The 12,034-nt window shown below is 36.2% G+C and overlaps 4 protein-coding genes across 8 annotated transcripts; 3 read left to right on the forward strand and 1 right to left on the reverse strand.

The window, feature by feature from the left end:
• Positions 1-1,544: 1,544 nt before the first annotated feature.
• On the forward strand, positions 1,545-3,605 carry LOC104790967 (transcription factor TCP14). The gene has a single exon (XM_010516766.3). It carries the CDS (start codon positions 1,827-1,829, stop codon positions 3,360-3,362), a length of 1,536 nt encoding a protein of 511 aa, XP_010515068.1. The 5' UTR covers positions 1,545-1,826; the 3' UTR covers positions 3,363-3,605.
• A 2,075-nt stretch (positions 3,606-5,680) lies between these two features.
• Positions 5,681-9,166, reverse strand: LOC104790969 (uncharacterized). Of its 4 annotated transcripts, none has more exons than XR_015559069.1 (12): positions 8,772-8,960; positions 7,944-8,324; positions 7,668-7,820; positions 7,509-7,565; positions 7,348-7,410; positions 7,188-7,256; positions 6,957-7,049; positions 6,776-6,880; positions 6,616-6,689; positions 6,401-6,529; positions 6,206-6,311; positions 5,681-6,129 (listed from the first exon to the last, which is right to left on the reverse strand). XR_015559069.1 is itself a non-coding variant. In XM_019246728.2 (12 exons), the coding sequence occupies exons 3-12, from the start codon at positions 7,773-7,775 to the stop codon at positions 5,939-5,941; spliced, it is 999 nt and encodes a 332-aa protein (XP_019102273.1). In that variant the 5' UTR covers positions 7,776-7,820; positions 7,944-8,324; positions 8,772-9,166; the 3' UTR covers positions 5,681-5,938. The 4 variants fall into 4 exon arrangements, 3 of the variants coding, with proteins under 3 accessions (XP_019102273.1, XP_019102274.1, XP_019102275.1); XM_019246728.2 differs by having other exon boundaries at positions 6,616-6,693; positions 8,772-9,166; XM_019246729.2 differs by having other exon boundaries at positions 6,616-6,693; positions 7,348-7,391; positions 8,772-8,897.
• LOC104790968 (transcription factor bHLH47) lies at positions 8,940-10,811 on the forward strand. Of its 2 annotated transcripts, none has more exons than XM_010516767.3 (5): positions 8,940-9,108; positions 9,453-9,557; positions 9,671-9,774; positions 9,894-10,021; positions 10,132-10,811. In XM_010516767.3, the coding sequence occupies exons 2-5, from the start codon at positions 9,496-9,498 to the stop codon at positions 10,585-10,587; spliced, it is 750 nt and encodes a 249-aa protein (XP_010515069.1). In that variant the 5' UTR covers positions 8,940-9,108; positions 9,453-9,495; the 3' UTR covers positions 10,588-10,811. The 2 variants fall into 2 exon arrangements, with proteins under 2 accessions (XP_010515069.1, XP_019102276.1); XM_019246731.2 differs by having other exon boundaries at positions 8,970-9,108; positions 9,653-9,774.
• A 21-nt stretch (positions 10,812-10,832) lies between these two features.
• On the forward strand, positions 10,833-11,949 carry LOC104790970 (protein BUNDLE SHEATH DEFECTIVE 2, chloroplastic). Its single transcript, XM_010516770.2, has 4 exons — positions 10,833-11,257; positions 11,348-11,408; positions 11,498-11,594; positions 11,712-11,949. The coding sequence occupies exons 1-4, from the start codon at positions 11,084-11,086 to the stop codon at positions 11,788-11,790; spliced, it is 411 nt and encodes a 136-aa protein (XP_010515072.1). The 5' UTR covers positions 10,833-11,083; the 3' UTR covers positions 11,791-11,949.
• Positions 11,950-12,034: the final 85 nt, after the last annotated feature.

Genomic DNA, 12,034 nt, shown 5'->3' on the forward strand with positions numbered 1-12,034 from the left:
TTCTGTCATTTTACATTTATGATTTATGAATATGAACAATCCATTTGATTCCGTCCTAGGTGGGAGTAGACTTCAATCTACAATAATTAATTAATAGTACAAAACCAATTGATTAGTAATTTAGTTAAGTAGTAATAAACTAAAGGAAGTAATTATTCAAGGTTGAGAGCCCTAGCTAGTCCCCGGAATTTTTGTTAATTCAACCCTATTTATAAAATTAATTAAGACCCCATTCGACGAAAGCAAAGTACCATCATCATATATAATCATGCATATTCATCGAAGTTTTTATATAAATTACAAATAAAATAAGAGAGGGAATCCCAAAGCTATCATCATCCAACATTTACTCTACCATACTTTAGATTCATTACGTCTTTTTTTTTTATAATTTTAATTGTTGTTAAAATAAATGTTTTCATCGATCTCGGATGTTCTTCGTGGAAGATTTGTACCACTCACTTGGAACATAAAAGTGAGATACAAAATCACAATTAGATGGAAACTCATCGTTAGTCAGATTTGATATCTGATTAAACCAAATAGAATAACTTTTTTTTTTAGGTTTAAATTATACTAATAACTAAAACAAATGAATAATAATGATAATGTTAAATCCGGCAAAAGTAGCAGGAGAAGAATGATTACGCGAATGAAGTGGGACCAAAAGTTTTGAAATATATTTCTAAATTTTTGACCAAATGAGAGAAGAGGAGTGTTGGCCCCATCACACTCTCGTCGACCTCTCCATTGTCTTTATGGAATGAATGATAAAAGAGGACACCTCACGTGGACTCTGCATCCACAACGACTCTCTCCAACCATATCATATCACCCTTCAAATTCAATATATATATTTTTCTTACATTTACTATAATGTGGTTAAAGATGACATTTGTTACATATTTTTTTTTCATCTCATTTATTAACGCAACGTTCAGATTTGTCCATTTTTAACTAGTCGTGAAAAAGGTAGTTTTGCTGTACGGTGAAATATTGTAGCCCTTTTTCACGGTGGGGCTTTTCCAAATTTTTAATGATTATACATCGAAAGAAAAAGAAGAAAATAAATCTTATTAATGTCTATATATAACGATGATCGCATAAAAATACATAAATCTCTGGATACAGTGACATATTTATGTTCCATTACAACCCTACTATCTGTTAATGCTGCTTATAAAAACTTGAGGACAGATTATGAAGCACAAGAAAATAATTCATGGTGTCAAAATCTTAAGACGGATTAAGTAACTCTTTAACGGATTGATTTTGATAGCAAATAGCTGTAAATAACGTTGAAAATTTCAAGTTTATTCTGTTTGCTAATTGCATCAATCGATTTGTGATATTATTTTATTTTCTTCAACTATTAAATGATACTCCCATTGTTGACATTTTCTCTTAGTGTGATTTTTAGTTATTTTCATTATGGTTTGAGAAATCAACCATATTTATATACATATACATATATATAAAGAAGCAAATGAACAGTTGTTTTGTTTGAAAAATATATAATAAAAAAAGACGCAATGAGATTTTTTCTTTAAGTTATTTAATTTTATATGGTTTGTAAAGCTCCTCACCCATATAATTCTCACTCATGATCTTTGTTTCTTTAAGCTTTTCTTCTTCCTCTATTTTTCTCTCACTCTTATCCTCTCCTTCTCACTCAATTCCTTCAAACATCCATCTACACTTTTGATTTTTTTTTTTTTTGGTTCCCCTCTCTTGTCCAAAAAAAATAAATCCACATATAAATAAAAACCAAAACCCTAATTTTTTTATAAATATATATAAAAATAGTTATAGCTCCTCACTTATATATGCAAAAGCCAACATCTAGTATCTTAAATGTCATAATGGACGGTGGAGACAACGTTGGAGGAGGAGGAGACGATCACCACCGTCACCTCCATCATCACCACCGCCCTACTTTCCCTTTCCAACTCCTCGGAAAACGTGACCCCGACGACAACCATCAACAACAACCTTCACCTTCCTCTTCATCTTCTCTCTTCTCTCTTCATCAACACCAACAGTTATCTCAATCGCAACCTCAACCGCAATTGCAGCAAAAGCCGCAATCGCAGACAACAACAACGCAGAAAGAGTTATCACAAACGCAAGAGGACTCTACGGCGGTGGTGTCAGCAGCTAAAAAACCGCCGTTGAAACGAGCGTCGACTAAAGACCGACACACAAAAGTAGACGGAAGAGGGAGGAGGATAAGGATGCCAGCGTTATGTGCAGCTCGAGTGTTTCAGCTGACGAGAGAGCTCGGTCATAAGTCCGATGGTGAGACAATAGAGTGGCTACTTCAACAAGCCGAGCCATCAGTTATCGCCGCCACCGGAACCGGAACTATCCCGGCGAATTTCACTTCTTTAAACATCTCCCTCCGTTCTTCAGGCTCTTCCATGTCTCTCCCTTCTCATTTCCGCTCCGCCGCTTCCACTTTTAGCCCTAATAACATCTTTTCTCCGGCGATGCTTCAACAACAACAGCAACAAAGAGGTGGTGGTGGTGGGTTTCTTCATCATCCTCATCTCCAGGGACGTGCGACGACGTCTTCTTTGTTTCCTGGTATAGATAACTTCACACCAACGACGTCGTTTTTGAACTTCCATAATCAGACAAAACAAGAAGGAGATCAAGATTCAGATGAGTTAAGTTCAGAGAAGAAAAGAAGACTCCAAACGACGTCGGATTTGCAACTACAGCAGCAACACCAACACGATCAAATCGGAAGCTATACTCTTCAATCTAGCAACAGTGGATCTACCGCCACCGCAGCAGCCGCCGCCGCGCAGCAAATACCAGGAAATTTCTGGATGGTTGCGGCCGCTGCGGCCGCCGCGGGTGGTGGTAACAACAACCAAACAGGAGGTCTTATGACAGCTTCCATTGGTGGTGGCGGTGGAAACGGTGGCGGCGAGCCTGTTTGGACGTTTCCTTCAATTAACACAGCGGCAGCTGCGTTATACAGAAGTGGCGTTTCAGGCGTTTCGGGCGGTGCGGTTTCTAGCGGTTTACATTTTATGAATTTCGCAGCGCCAATGGCATTTCTTACTGGACAACAACAACAACAACAACAGCTAGCAACAACTAGTAATCATGAGATCAATGAAGATAATAATAATAATAATAATAACAATAATGAAGGAGGAGGAAGAAGTGACGGTGGTGGTGGTGATCATCATAGTACACAGAGACATCATCATCATCATCAACAACAGCAGCAACAACATCATCATCATAATATTCTCTCCGGTTTAAATCAGTACGGACGACAAGTTTCCGGCGAATCTCAGGCTAGTGGATCACTTGGAGGTGGTGATGAAGAGGATTCACAAGATTAAACCGTGGATTACTCTGCCGGCGGCGGTGGCGGCTAAAGGCGTTAGGCGGCTGTGTAATACTTTTGTTCTCGCCGTTAATTTTATTTACATTTCTTGTAGTAATTTTTTTGTTTTTGTTAAGTAAAAAAAAAAACAAAACACGTGAGATTTTTTAATTTTAATTTTGATTTTTTTCTACTTTGATTTAAATTTGATTTTTCTTGTGGGTGAGTGATTAAATAGTACACGAGATTTTTTATGTCAGGTTTTTTGGATTTTGAGGAGAATATGACACTTTTTTTTTATTATTATTTTTAAATGTTTTTTTTTCTCTGTTAGTGTCACTGTCTGTCTCGATTCTCAATCATCTTACTTTTCTTAATCCATTAGGAAATTTTAGTTACGCATAAAGAAAATTTAGACTATTCTCCAAATACATTTTGGTTCTACTCTCCATGAATTGAAACATTTATACATCCATCTTATTGTTATTTTGGTAAAAACATTATGCTTACTACAAATGTCAAAATTGAGAAATTATTTTTGTCTAGGGGGAATGAGATGGGCCTATCTCTTGGCCTACCAATCTCGTTCTCACTACTTGGCCCTTGAAGTTAGTTGTTTCAAAGCTAATAGAAAACAGCAAAGTGTCTCGTTTGTTTTACATGGTCGAACGAAAACGATACAACAAACATATAAAAAGAGAAATATCTCGTTTGATCTTATATGCTATGAAAATATATTTAAATGCTTTTTTTAGTATATGATTCATTTTATCTTTTGCTTCTTTGTCATTTGTCCCCACTAAACAATAATCACTCATGATTTTTGTATATGATGACTGATGTTCAAATAAAAAAGACTAATTGAATTAGAGAGTGATCTAGTTTTGAAAGACGAGTCCTAAACTATGATGGTTGAATTAACTGAATCGTGCAGTTCCATCACTATTCAGAGTCTAATGTTGAAATAATAATTTTTATGTAACAAAAAATCTACGTTATGATAAGTTTTACGAAAATGTTAGAGACTGAAAACAAATAAAAATAAATGTGAATTAATTGTTATTGCAGACTATATACTATTATCAATGAATGTATAATAAATAATAATATTTATAAATACACAAATTCAATAAGTAGAGAGAGAGAGAGAGAGAGAGAGAGAGGGAGATTGATTGTGGTGGTGACATAAGGACTGTAGCATTGTAAGAGTCGTGGGACCTAAAACGTTATCAGGTGCAGTGATTGTCGTGTGGACCTTAGTCCTTACGTTCACCATCTGATCATCTCCCTACCCAACGTTCACTTTTTTTTTCCTCACTGACACAAAAATTCTCTCTTTAAAAAACAAAAAAAAAAAACTTTTCACAGCACTCGCACTGTAATAAAAATGGCAAAATACACCAATTTACTAAAACTACTACGACTAATCAGACCATAAATAAATAAAAGACGACGTTATTTTCATATTTTTTGCACTCGCACACCTTTCTAAGGGAGATGTGAAACATCAATCGACTTGGAGGTTGACGTGGTTTAATTACAAAATGAAAATTTTGAACACTATTTTTTTTGCCTATGTTTATAAATTCTCACGTTGTCATTATGAAATGTTAACTAACTCCGATCTAATGTTTTTAATTCGTAATAAATTAATTAATGGATGACACAATTTTTTTTTTTTGTATTTATGATGATATAGCTAACTTCGATATCTAATGATTTCTATTTTTTAATAAATTTATGGTTGACGTAGTAGTTATTTCTACGGATTAGTCTGCTAGAGAAATATATGCCATTAAAATTCGGACAAACGTACGCAAACTAGTCAACTGATATTTTGTAGGACAGTCAGAGAGATTCAAACAATATTTAATAGTTACAGTTTGGGGTAAGTTTTAGATCACATGGGGTTTAAATTTGGAAGCCATCGTCGTACGGAAACGTAAAAATTGGTCCCCGACCCATAGCAAAAAAAAGTTACAATAAAGTATGTAGTAGCAATGTACGTTTGTAAGTGTCAACCTTCAACTAGTCACGGGGTCAAATGAAACCATACATGCGTGTTGTTCTTTTTATTTTTAAATAATGCATATTTTTAAATTAATATATAAATGGTTTGAGTATAATGAGTACTTTTTTTTTTATGATTCTATCGTATGTCTGTAAACGTGAGTAATTTTACATGGTGTTCATGAATCTGAGACTTGAAGAATCTTGAGGCTACTTGAAGAATCTTGAGGCTACTTGAAGAATCTTGAGGCTTCCTAAAGTGCAAACATACTTAACTACTAGACTAGTAGTAGACTACCATGGGTTCGGCTATGATAGTGAGTGTTTATCAATAGTAATGATTATTATTAGGTATCACAAGAGACTGTTGGTGAGAAATACAATAGGCTCTCATTGACCTAAGCCCAAATGTACTAACATGTACCCTATATAGGTGGGCCTTGTTGCTATTGTTTTTCTACTGTCATCTATGACATTGGAAGACGAAACTCCTTGGGATTTGTTACTTTTAGAACCAAAAAAAAAAAAAAAAAAGAAACATCAACTTGTTCACCTAGACCTTCGTGGGGAGTTTTTGCAAAGTCACGCCCGAGAGTTCCAAGCTTTACGCATCTTTTGGGAAAGATACATGGTTGCATTAATAGCTCCAGCAGCCAAGAAACCAGACACAGCTTGTCTTGCGCTTGAAACCATTACCCGTCGCCTCATTACTTTCTCCATACATTTCGCAGCTTCTTCTCTTGAACCTATACAAACTTCTCCCGTAACTCTACCTATACGTATCACGTATCATTTCTCCATTTCCTTGTATAGGATATATATGACTAGAGAGAAGATCGGAGGTGATACCTGTTTCACTCACTATTTTCTTCACCTCGAGCGACTTCCCCATTTGACTTCTCACTGATGCAGGGAGAGAAGAGACTAGCGAACGTGTTGCTGAAAGGCTAGAATCCTGCTCACAAGTTGAGAAGGATCAGTATAAGAGCAATCTCAAGATTTGAGTTATATCCATGGTGATGGAGCGCTATAAACACAGTACACCTGAACTAATTTAGTGTGACTAGCTTCAGCCGATGAGGATCTCAATACGTTTTTGGTCTCACACTCCTCAAGAAAAGGCTTATACATTGACTGGAAAAGATTAAATTGTCCCTTCACAATCTTGTTCACCTAGAAGGCAAGGGATTGAACTAATGTATCAGATATCTAGCCACCTGAAAACAATTATACCAATCTGATGTAATCAAAGAACTCACCTTCTTAGTGTCTTCTGCAAAAAACATACGCAAGTCTCCCATGTAGGAAAGGCTGCATATTTTGGCGTAGAGATCTTCCTGTGTATGAGTTCAGTGAGTTATAGTGTACAGTGAGTCTAAGGAAACTTCAAAATTCCTGAGCACTGAACAGAAAACAAACCTCGGTGAATTTTGGTGGCAAGAGAAGAAGAGCAGCAGATATTGCAGCTCTCTTATTAACAGAATTCACATCTTCTATGTCCAGATTATCAACAAGCAAATGAACCTGCAACCAAAGACACTTCCCTTCTAACATCTCATGATTTACAGTTATTAGTAAGAACAACAAGCAACGGACATACCGGTTTTTGTAAACGGCCACTTAAGTAGAACCTATTCCAGTCCAGTATGTCCTGTACTAGGTCGTGCATCCGAACAACCCCATACTTGAGTTTCTGCAAAGAGCTTCACAAAGAAATAAATCATGCGAGAAAAAAATGGCTTAAGCTTACATACAAATACAAGCTTCGATTAAGGAAACTAGGTTGTTCATTATGTTTTAAACAACACTAGAGTTTGAAGGAAGTTCTTACCCTGTCGTTCCAATTGACAAATGGATTGAAGTGAACTCCAACTCCTATTTTATCAGCAACGTTTGTAATCTAGACATTAAGAAGAAAAAAACAGTGTGTTCAGTGTTTGATAAAGCCGTCTAAGCAATGCAAGAGTAAGTAACATCAAAGAGAAATATACCAGCCTAGCTCCACCAAGGTGAACCATCCATGAAGCATAATGATCTGAATTCATTTTTAGATTCTTGGTCACACAATTAAAAAAAAGAAATACCAATTAGGATCTGTGGGCTTATAAATAGCTCCAAACCTAACAAATTATAATCAAAAGATACAACTCACCTCAGAGTGCCATTTCATAGGATCAGAGACTCCAAGAATATAGTCCACCATCTTAGACTGTAACAGCAAAAGATCGCATTTTTTTCAAATACCCAATTAGCAAACTGATTCAGAATCAGGAATTGCTAATCACAAAGCGTTCCAGGATAAGAAAAAGACCTTATCTTGGTTATTTGGGTGCAATGTCGAACCATAGACACAACCGAAATCCACAGGTGGAAGAATATTTAAAAAGCTAGAAAGCTCATCTCTTTGAGTCGTTTCCATTCCGAAAAATTAACCCTTTTCCAGAACTAAACCGGGCAGAGAGACCTATTCAAGTGAAGAAACGGGATTATAAAAGTTTCTCTGTTAGAACGATCAATTAGATTTTCGAGTGATCTAGGTAAAGTTTCTACAATTAGATTCCACTGTGCGTTTGAGATGGACACAAACCTTGGGAGAAGAGAGAAGCCGAAAATGTTATTGATTCAAAGAGTGAAGGCGGCGTAGAAGAACAAACGCCGTGAAGCTTTCTTTTTTGGGTTGGGCCAAAAGATTGGTTTCTAACCCGGACCCGGTAAACCCACGACCCGTTCTAAAATCTTGGTTCTAACGAACCGGATAAACCCGGATCTCCGGGTTGTGGATTTTGTATCTGAACCGTCCGGTTTATTAAATCAGAACGAACGTTCAATACTGTACAGTTGTACACATTACAAGAGTTTGTGGGAAGCACACGCCAGCAGCCCCGGACGACAGACGTCACCAACCCTCGACGAACCGTTTCCATGCCTTTAATTATCCATCAACGTTGACCTCACCACACGGCCCCCCCTTCGTTTATAAAAAAAAAGTCAATAAAAACACCCAAAATGTTTGGTTTTATAAAAAAAAATAAAAAATTAAAGCGTGCACAACCATTTCTCCTAATTTTTTTTATTGTGTAATCTAGATACTATTTATAACCCAATCACAAAAAAATATATTTTAGAATAACTAATCATGTACCACTGCGGTCCACATGTATCAAGTTTTAATTTAATAAAAAACTATAATACGATTCGTTATCTAGAATTCTAGATACTGTTTTGTTATTAAAAATCATAAAAACGATACAAAAAATTCTTTTTTTATCAATTTTATTTTAGGAATCACATTTTGTATTCTTAGAAAATTTGATTAATGAAATGAATAAAGTTTGTTTTGAAAAAAAAAAAAAAAAGAAGAAGGGGATTTGTAAAAAATTGCCTTTTCCCAATAATAGTAGTATATAACCTTTACCTGAAAAAAACGCATTCCACTTGAGAATGAAGATACGATGACGTGTCGATGCAACAAGAGCTGCTTAGTGGCACGCAACGTAATAGATAAGGACAAAACAGCAAAAGAGAAAGGCACATGTCGGACTCACGTGTCCACTTAAAACGCACCACTTCTTCTGTGCTCTCCACGCGCCTCTTTCTTTCCCCACACGCCCCCCTCCTCCCTTGTTCAATTTCTCAGATTCTTCTCTCGTCGTCAATAAGCTTTTCTTATTTCTTCTTCTTCTCTAACTCCTTCTCAAATCCTCTACAATAATAATTCCCGACGAGCTTCTTCACCGGAGAAAGATAGAAAGGTACTTTTTTTGTTTTCCTTCTTTTTCTGAGTCTTTTTGTATGTTCGATTTGAGCTGTGAGGAGAACTTATTGGCCGTCATATTTATTTTGATAATTCTTCACTGTTTTTGATTTGACATGATGGTTGATTTAAAGTTTTGAGAATCTAAAAGCACTTCTTGAGTTTTGAGGAATCAAAAACCACACCAAAGTTTTTTTTTTTTTTTTTTTTGGTTGCTCTTATGTTTCTATGTTCGTTGGTGGGTTTGTGTGACATTAGGGGTTGATTGATTGATTGATTATAAAAAGATGAATGAAGGATTTTTCAGATTCATTTTAATCATCTTTTATCTCTCATTTTCAGGTGACTTGACAGAGAATCTTACGTCTCTTACAATTGGTTAAGGATGGTATCGAAATCTCCTTCTACATTGTCTGATGAAGCAAATGCTCCTACTGCTGATGAAAGGTGTGTGAATCATCTTTCAAGAAAAGGATTCTCGTATTTAGATTTATGGAACCCTTTTTATATTTTGATTTATGGTGGTGATTGATTGTGTTTAGTGTGTATATACAAAACAGGTGTAAAAAAGGTCAAGTACCCAAAAGGATTAACAAGGCTGTTCGTGAGAGGCTTAAGCGTGAGCATTTGAATGAGCTTTTCATCGAATTAGCCGATACCCTTGGTAAAAATTTCACATCTTTCAATCAAACAATTGCTTGAGTGTTAGGCTTTTTAATTTAATATAAATGTTAGTGAATGTGATTTGTGATTTCTAACTGGTAACATTTTCTCTTGTCTCAGAACTGAATCAACAGAACAGTGGGAAAGCTTCCATACTATGTGAAGCTACTAGATTCTTGAAGGACGTCTTTGGTCAAATTGAGTCTCTTAGAAAGGAGCACGCTTCTCTCCTCTCTGAATCTAGCTATGTAAGCCACTTTCTGTCTATATGCTCATTGCTTTGTGTTTCTATATGAAATCTTTGTTTAGATGTTTGTCTCAATCTGTCTTGTTGATTGAAACTGGTGTCATTGTGTAGGTAACCACAGAGAAGAATGAGCTGAAGGAAGAAACTTCAGTGCTCGAGACCGAGATCTCGAAACTACAGAGCGAGATAGAAGCAAAAGCGAATCAGTTGAAACCCGACTTGAACACCTCTCATGCACCCGCGTACCACCATCATCTTTATCAACAACAACAACAACCACATCCTGAACTTGCATCTCAGTTTCCAGGACTTCCCATTTTCCAAGGACCTGGTTTTCAACAATCTGCTGCAACTCTTCATCCTCCTGCAACAGTTCTTGTCCTTCCCATCCAACCTGATCACCAGACACAAGATATTTCAGACATGACAGGGCATGTGCAGACACAAACGCATATAATTTATAATAATACCTCAAACGTTGTGAGTAAGCCGTGTCCAAGGTATGCTAGTGCAGCTGACTCATGGTCTTCTCGACTACTTGGAGAGCGGCTGAAAACCAATGAATGAAGTCTTGGGTGGCTACACAAGAAGTAGCAACACGAGGGTTAACACAGGAAACAGAGACAGGGCAACTTGTGCAAAAGGACCCTGGTTTTTGTAATTTTTTTTTAACATCGTCTAATGTCCTTGTGGGTTTGGCCTTGGCCATTTCTTGTTGGTTTGTTCATAGGATAAGGAAGCTATGGCCTTTATGGGTCGTTTGAGAAAGGAAATAAGTATATTAGCTCTAACCTTTGTCATTTACTCTTCTCATAAGATAATACTAAAACAACAAATGAAACAACAGCAACAACAACAACAACAACAACAAAAGAACAAAGCTTATATATATATATATAAAAAAACAAATGAAATGTGAAATTGGGTTTTGGTCTAAAGAAAACCGGTTAAGTGGTTCTGGTTTTGGAATGGTTAAAGAAAAGGATTTGGTAAACAGAAGTGAGAGAGAGCCATCATCTTATCTGCTATCGAGTGGGTAAGAAGAATCAGAAAAGAGAAAAAAATGGCGAATTCACTATGCTTCTTCACGTCTCCTCCTACCTATTGCTTCCAATCTCCCAGCAAAAACTCTAAGCCTACTCACTTCTTCTCAACTAATGATAACACCTCGTCCTTGGTCCAGAAGAAGAGTGAGCTGCTTCAGACTTCCACCAAACCCCAAAGCTTTGAGATTAAGGTTAAGATATTTTTTTTTCCCAAACTCTGTTTCCTCTTTAACAAAGTTTGTGTCGTTGGTTAAAAAATCTAATCTTTTGGTGATAAATAGGCCACAAACAGTAGTGGCACTAAAACAAACAGCATAGTTTGTTCAAATTGTGAAGGCAATGGTAAGTTCTTACCCGGTTTATAATCCTCTTAGTTTGTTTATACTTCTGAATTGGTTAGTAATAAGATTTTGTGTAAATGTTTTCAAAAGGTTGTGTGGCATGTTCTCAATGCAAAGGAGGTGGTGTGAATTTGATTGATCATTTCAATGGACAGTTTAAAGCTGGTGCACTCTGTTGGCTTTGCAGGTTTGCAAAATCTTATCTCCTTTCTTTCTTCTTCCTTCTCCACAACACACACACACACACACAAAAAAAAAAGCTCATTACTTAAATATATTTTTTTGGTAATTATCTTGTGGGCAGAGGTAAAAAGGAGGTGTTGTGTGGGGAATGCAATGGAGCTGGTTTCCTTGGTGGGTTCTTGAGCACCTTCGATGAGTAGTAGAAAAGCTTCAACACTCTTTATAAAACCTTAGAAGAAGTAAAATCTTTCTCTATGTCAATGCTCTTCTAAACAACCATGTATTACTTATTTTGTTATTGCACACCAAACTCTTATTGTATTGTTGTTTTTTTTTTTCAGAATTTTTCTTCTACAAAAGATTTAATGTTGTTAAGTTTATTCTATAGCACCTCTATGGAAGTCATGTTGATGATATAGCCACCTATATGATTTTAGATAGAAA

Source organism: Camelina sativa, chromosome 6 (genome assembly GCF_030686135.1).
Source record: "Camelina sativa cultivar CO46 ecotype springtype chromosome 6, ASM3068613v1".
NCBI lineage: Eukaryota > Viridiplantae > Streptophyta > Magnoliopsida > Brassicales > Brassicaceae > Camelina > Camelina sativa.

What these genes read in the sequence shown, in the direction of transcription:
- LOC104790967 (XM_010516766.3), top strand. Translation starts at nt 1,827, where the DNA reads ATGCAAAAGCCAACATCTAGTATCTTAAATGTCATAATGGACGGTGGA.
- LOC104790969 (XM_019246728.2), bottom strand. Translation starts at nt 7,775, where the DNA reads ATGGAAACGACTCAAAGAGATGAGCTTTCTAGCTTTTTAAATATTCTT. An exon ending in CTATGAAATGGCACTCTGAG is followed by an intron (nt 7,411 to 7,508) that starts GTGAGTTGTATC and finishes TGTGTGACCAAG; the next exon opens with AATCTAAAAATGAATTCAGA. An exon ending in GTCACACTAAATTAGTTCAG is followed by an intron (nt 6,312 to 6,400) that starts GTGTACTGTGTT and finishes ACTTGTGAGCAG; the next exon opens with GATTCTAGCCTTTCAGCAAC.
- LOC104790968 (XM_019246731.2), top strand. Translation starts at nt 9,496, where the DNA reads ATGGTATCGAAATCTCCTTCTACATTGTCTGATGAAGCAAATGCTCCT. An exon ending in GCTCCTACTGCTGATGAAAG is followed by an intron (nt 9,558 to 9,652) that starts GTGTGTGAATCA and finishes GATTGTGTTTAG; the next exon opens with TGTGTATATACAAAACAGGT. An exon ending in TCCTCTCTGAATCTAGCTAT is followed by an intron (nt 10,022 to 10,131) that starts GTAAGCCACTTT and finishes GTCATTGTGTAG; the next exon opens with GTAACCACAGAGAAGAATGA.
- LOC104790970 (XM_010516770.2), top strand. Translation starts at nt 11,084, where the DNA reads ATGGCGAATTCACTATGCTTCTTCACGTCTCCTCCTACCTATTGCTTC. An exon ending in TTCAAATTGTGAAGGCAATG is followed by an intron (nt 11,409 to 11,497) that starts GTAAGTTCTTAC and finishes TGTTTTCAAAAG; the next exon opens with GTTGTGTGGCATGTTCTCAA. An exon ending in GCACTCTGTTGGCTTTGCAG is followed by an intron (nt 11,595 to 11,711) that starts GTTTGCAAAATC and finishes TCTTGTGGGCAG; the next exon opens with AGGTAAAAAGGAGGTGTTGT.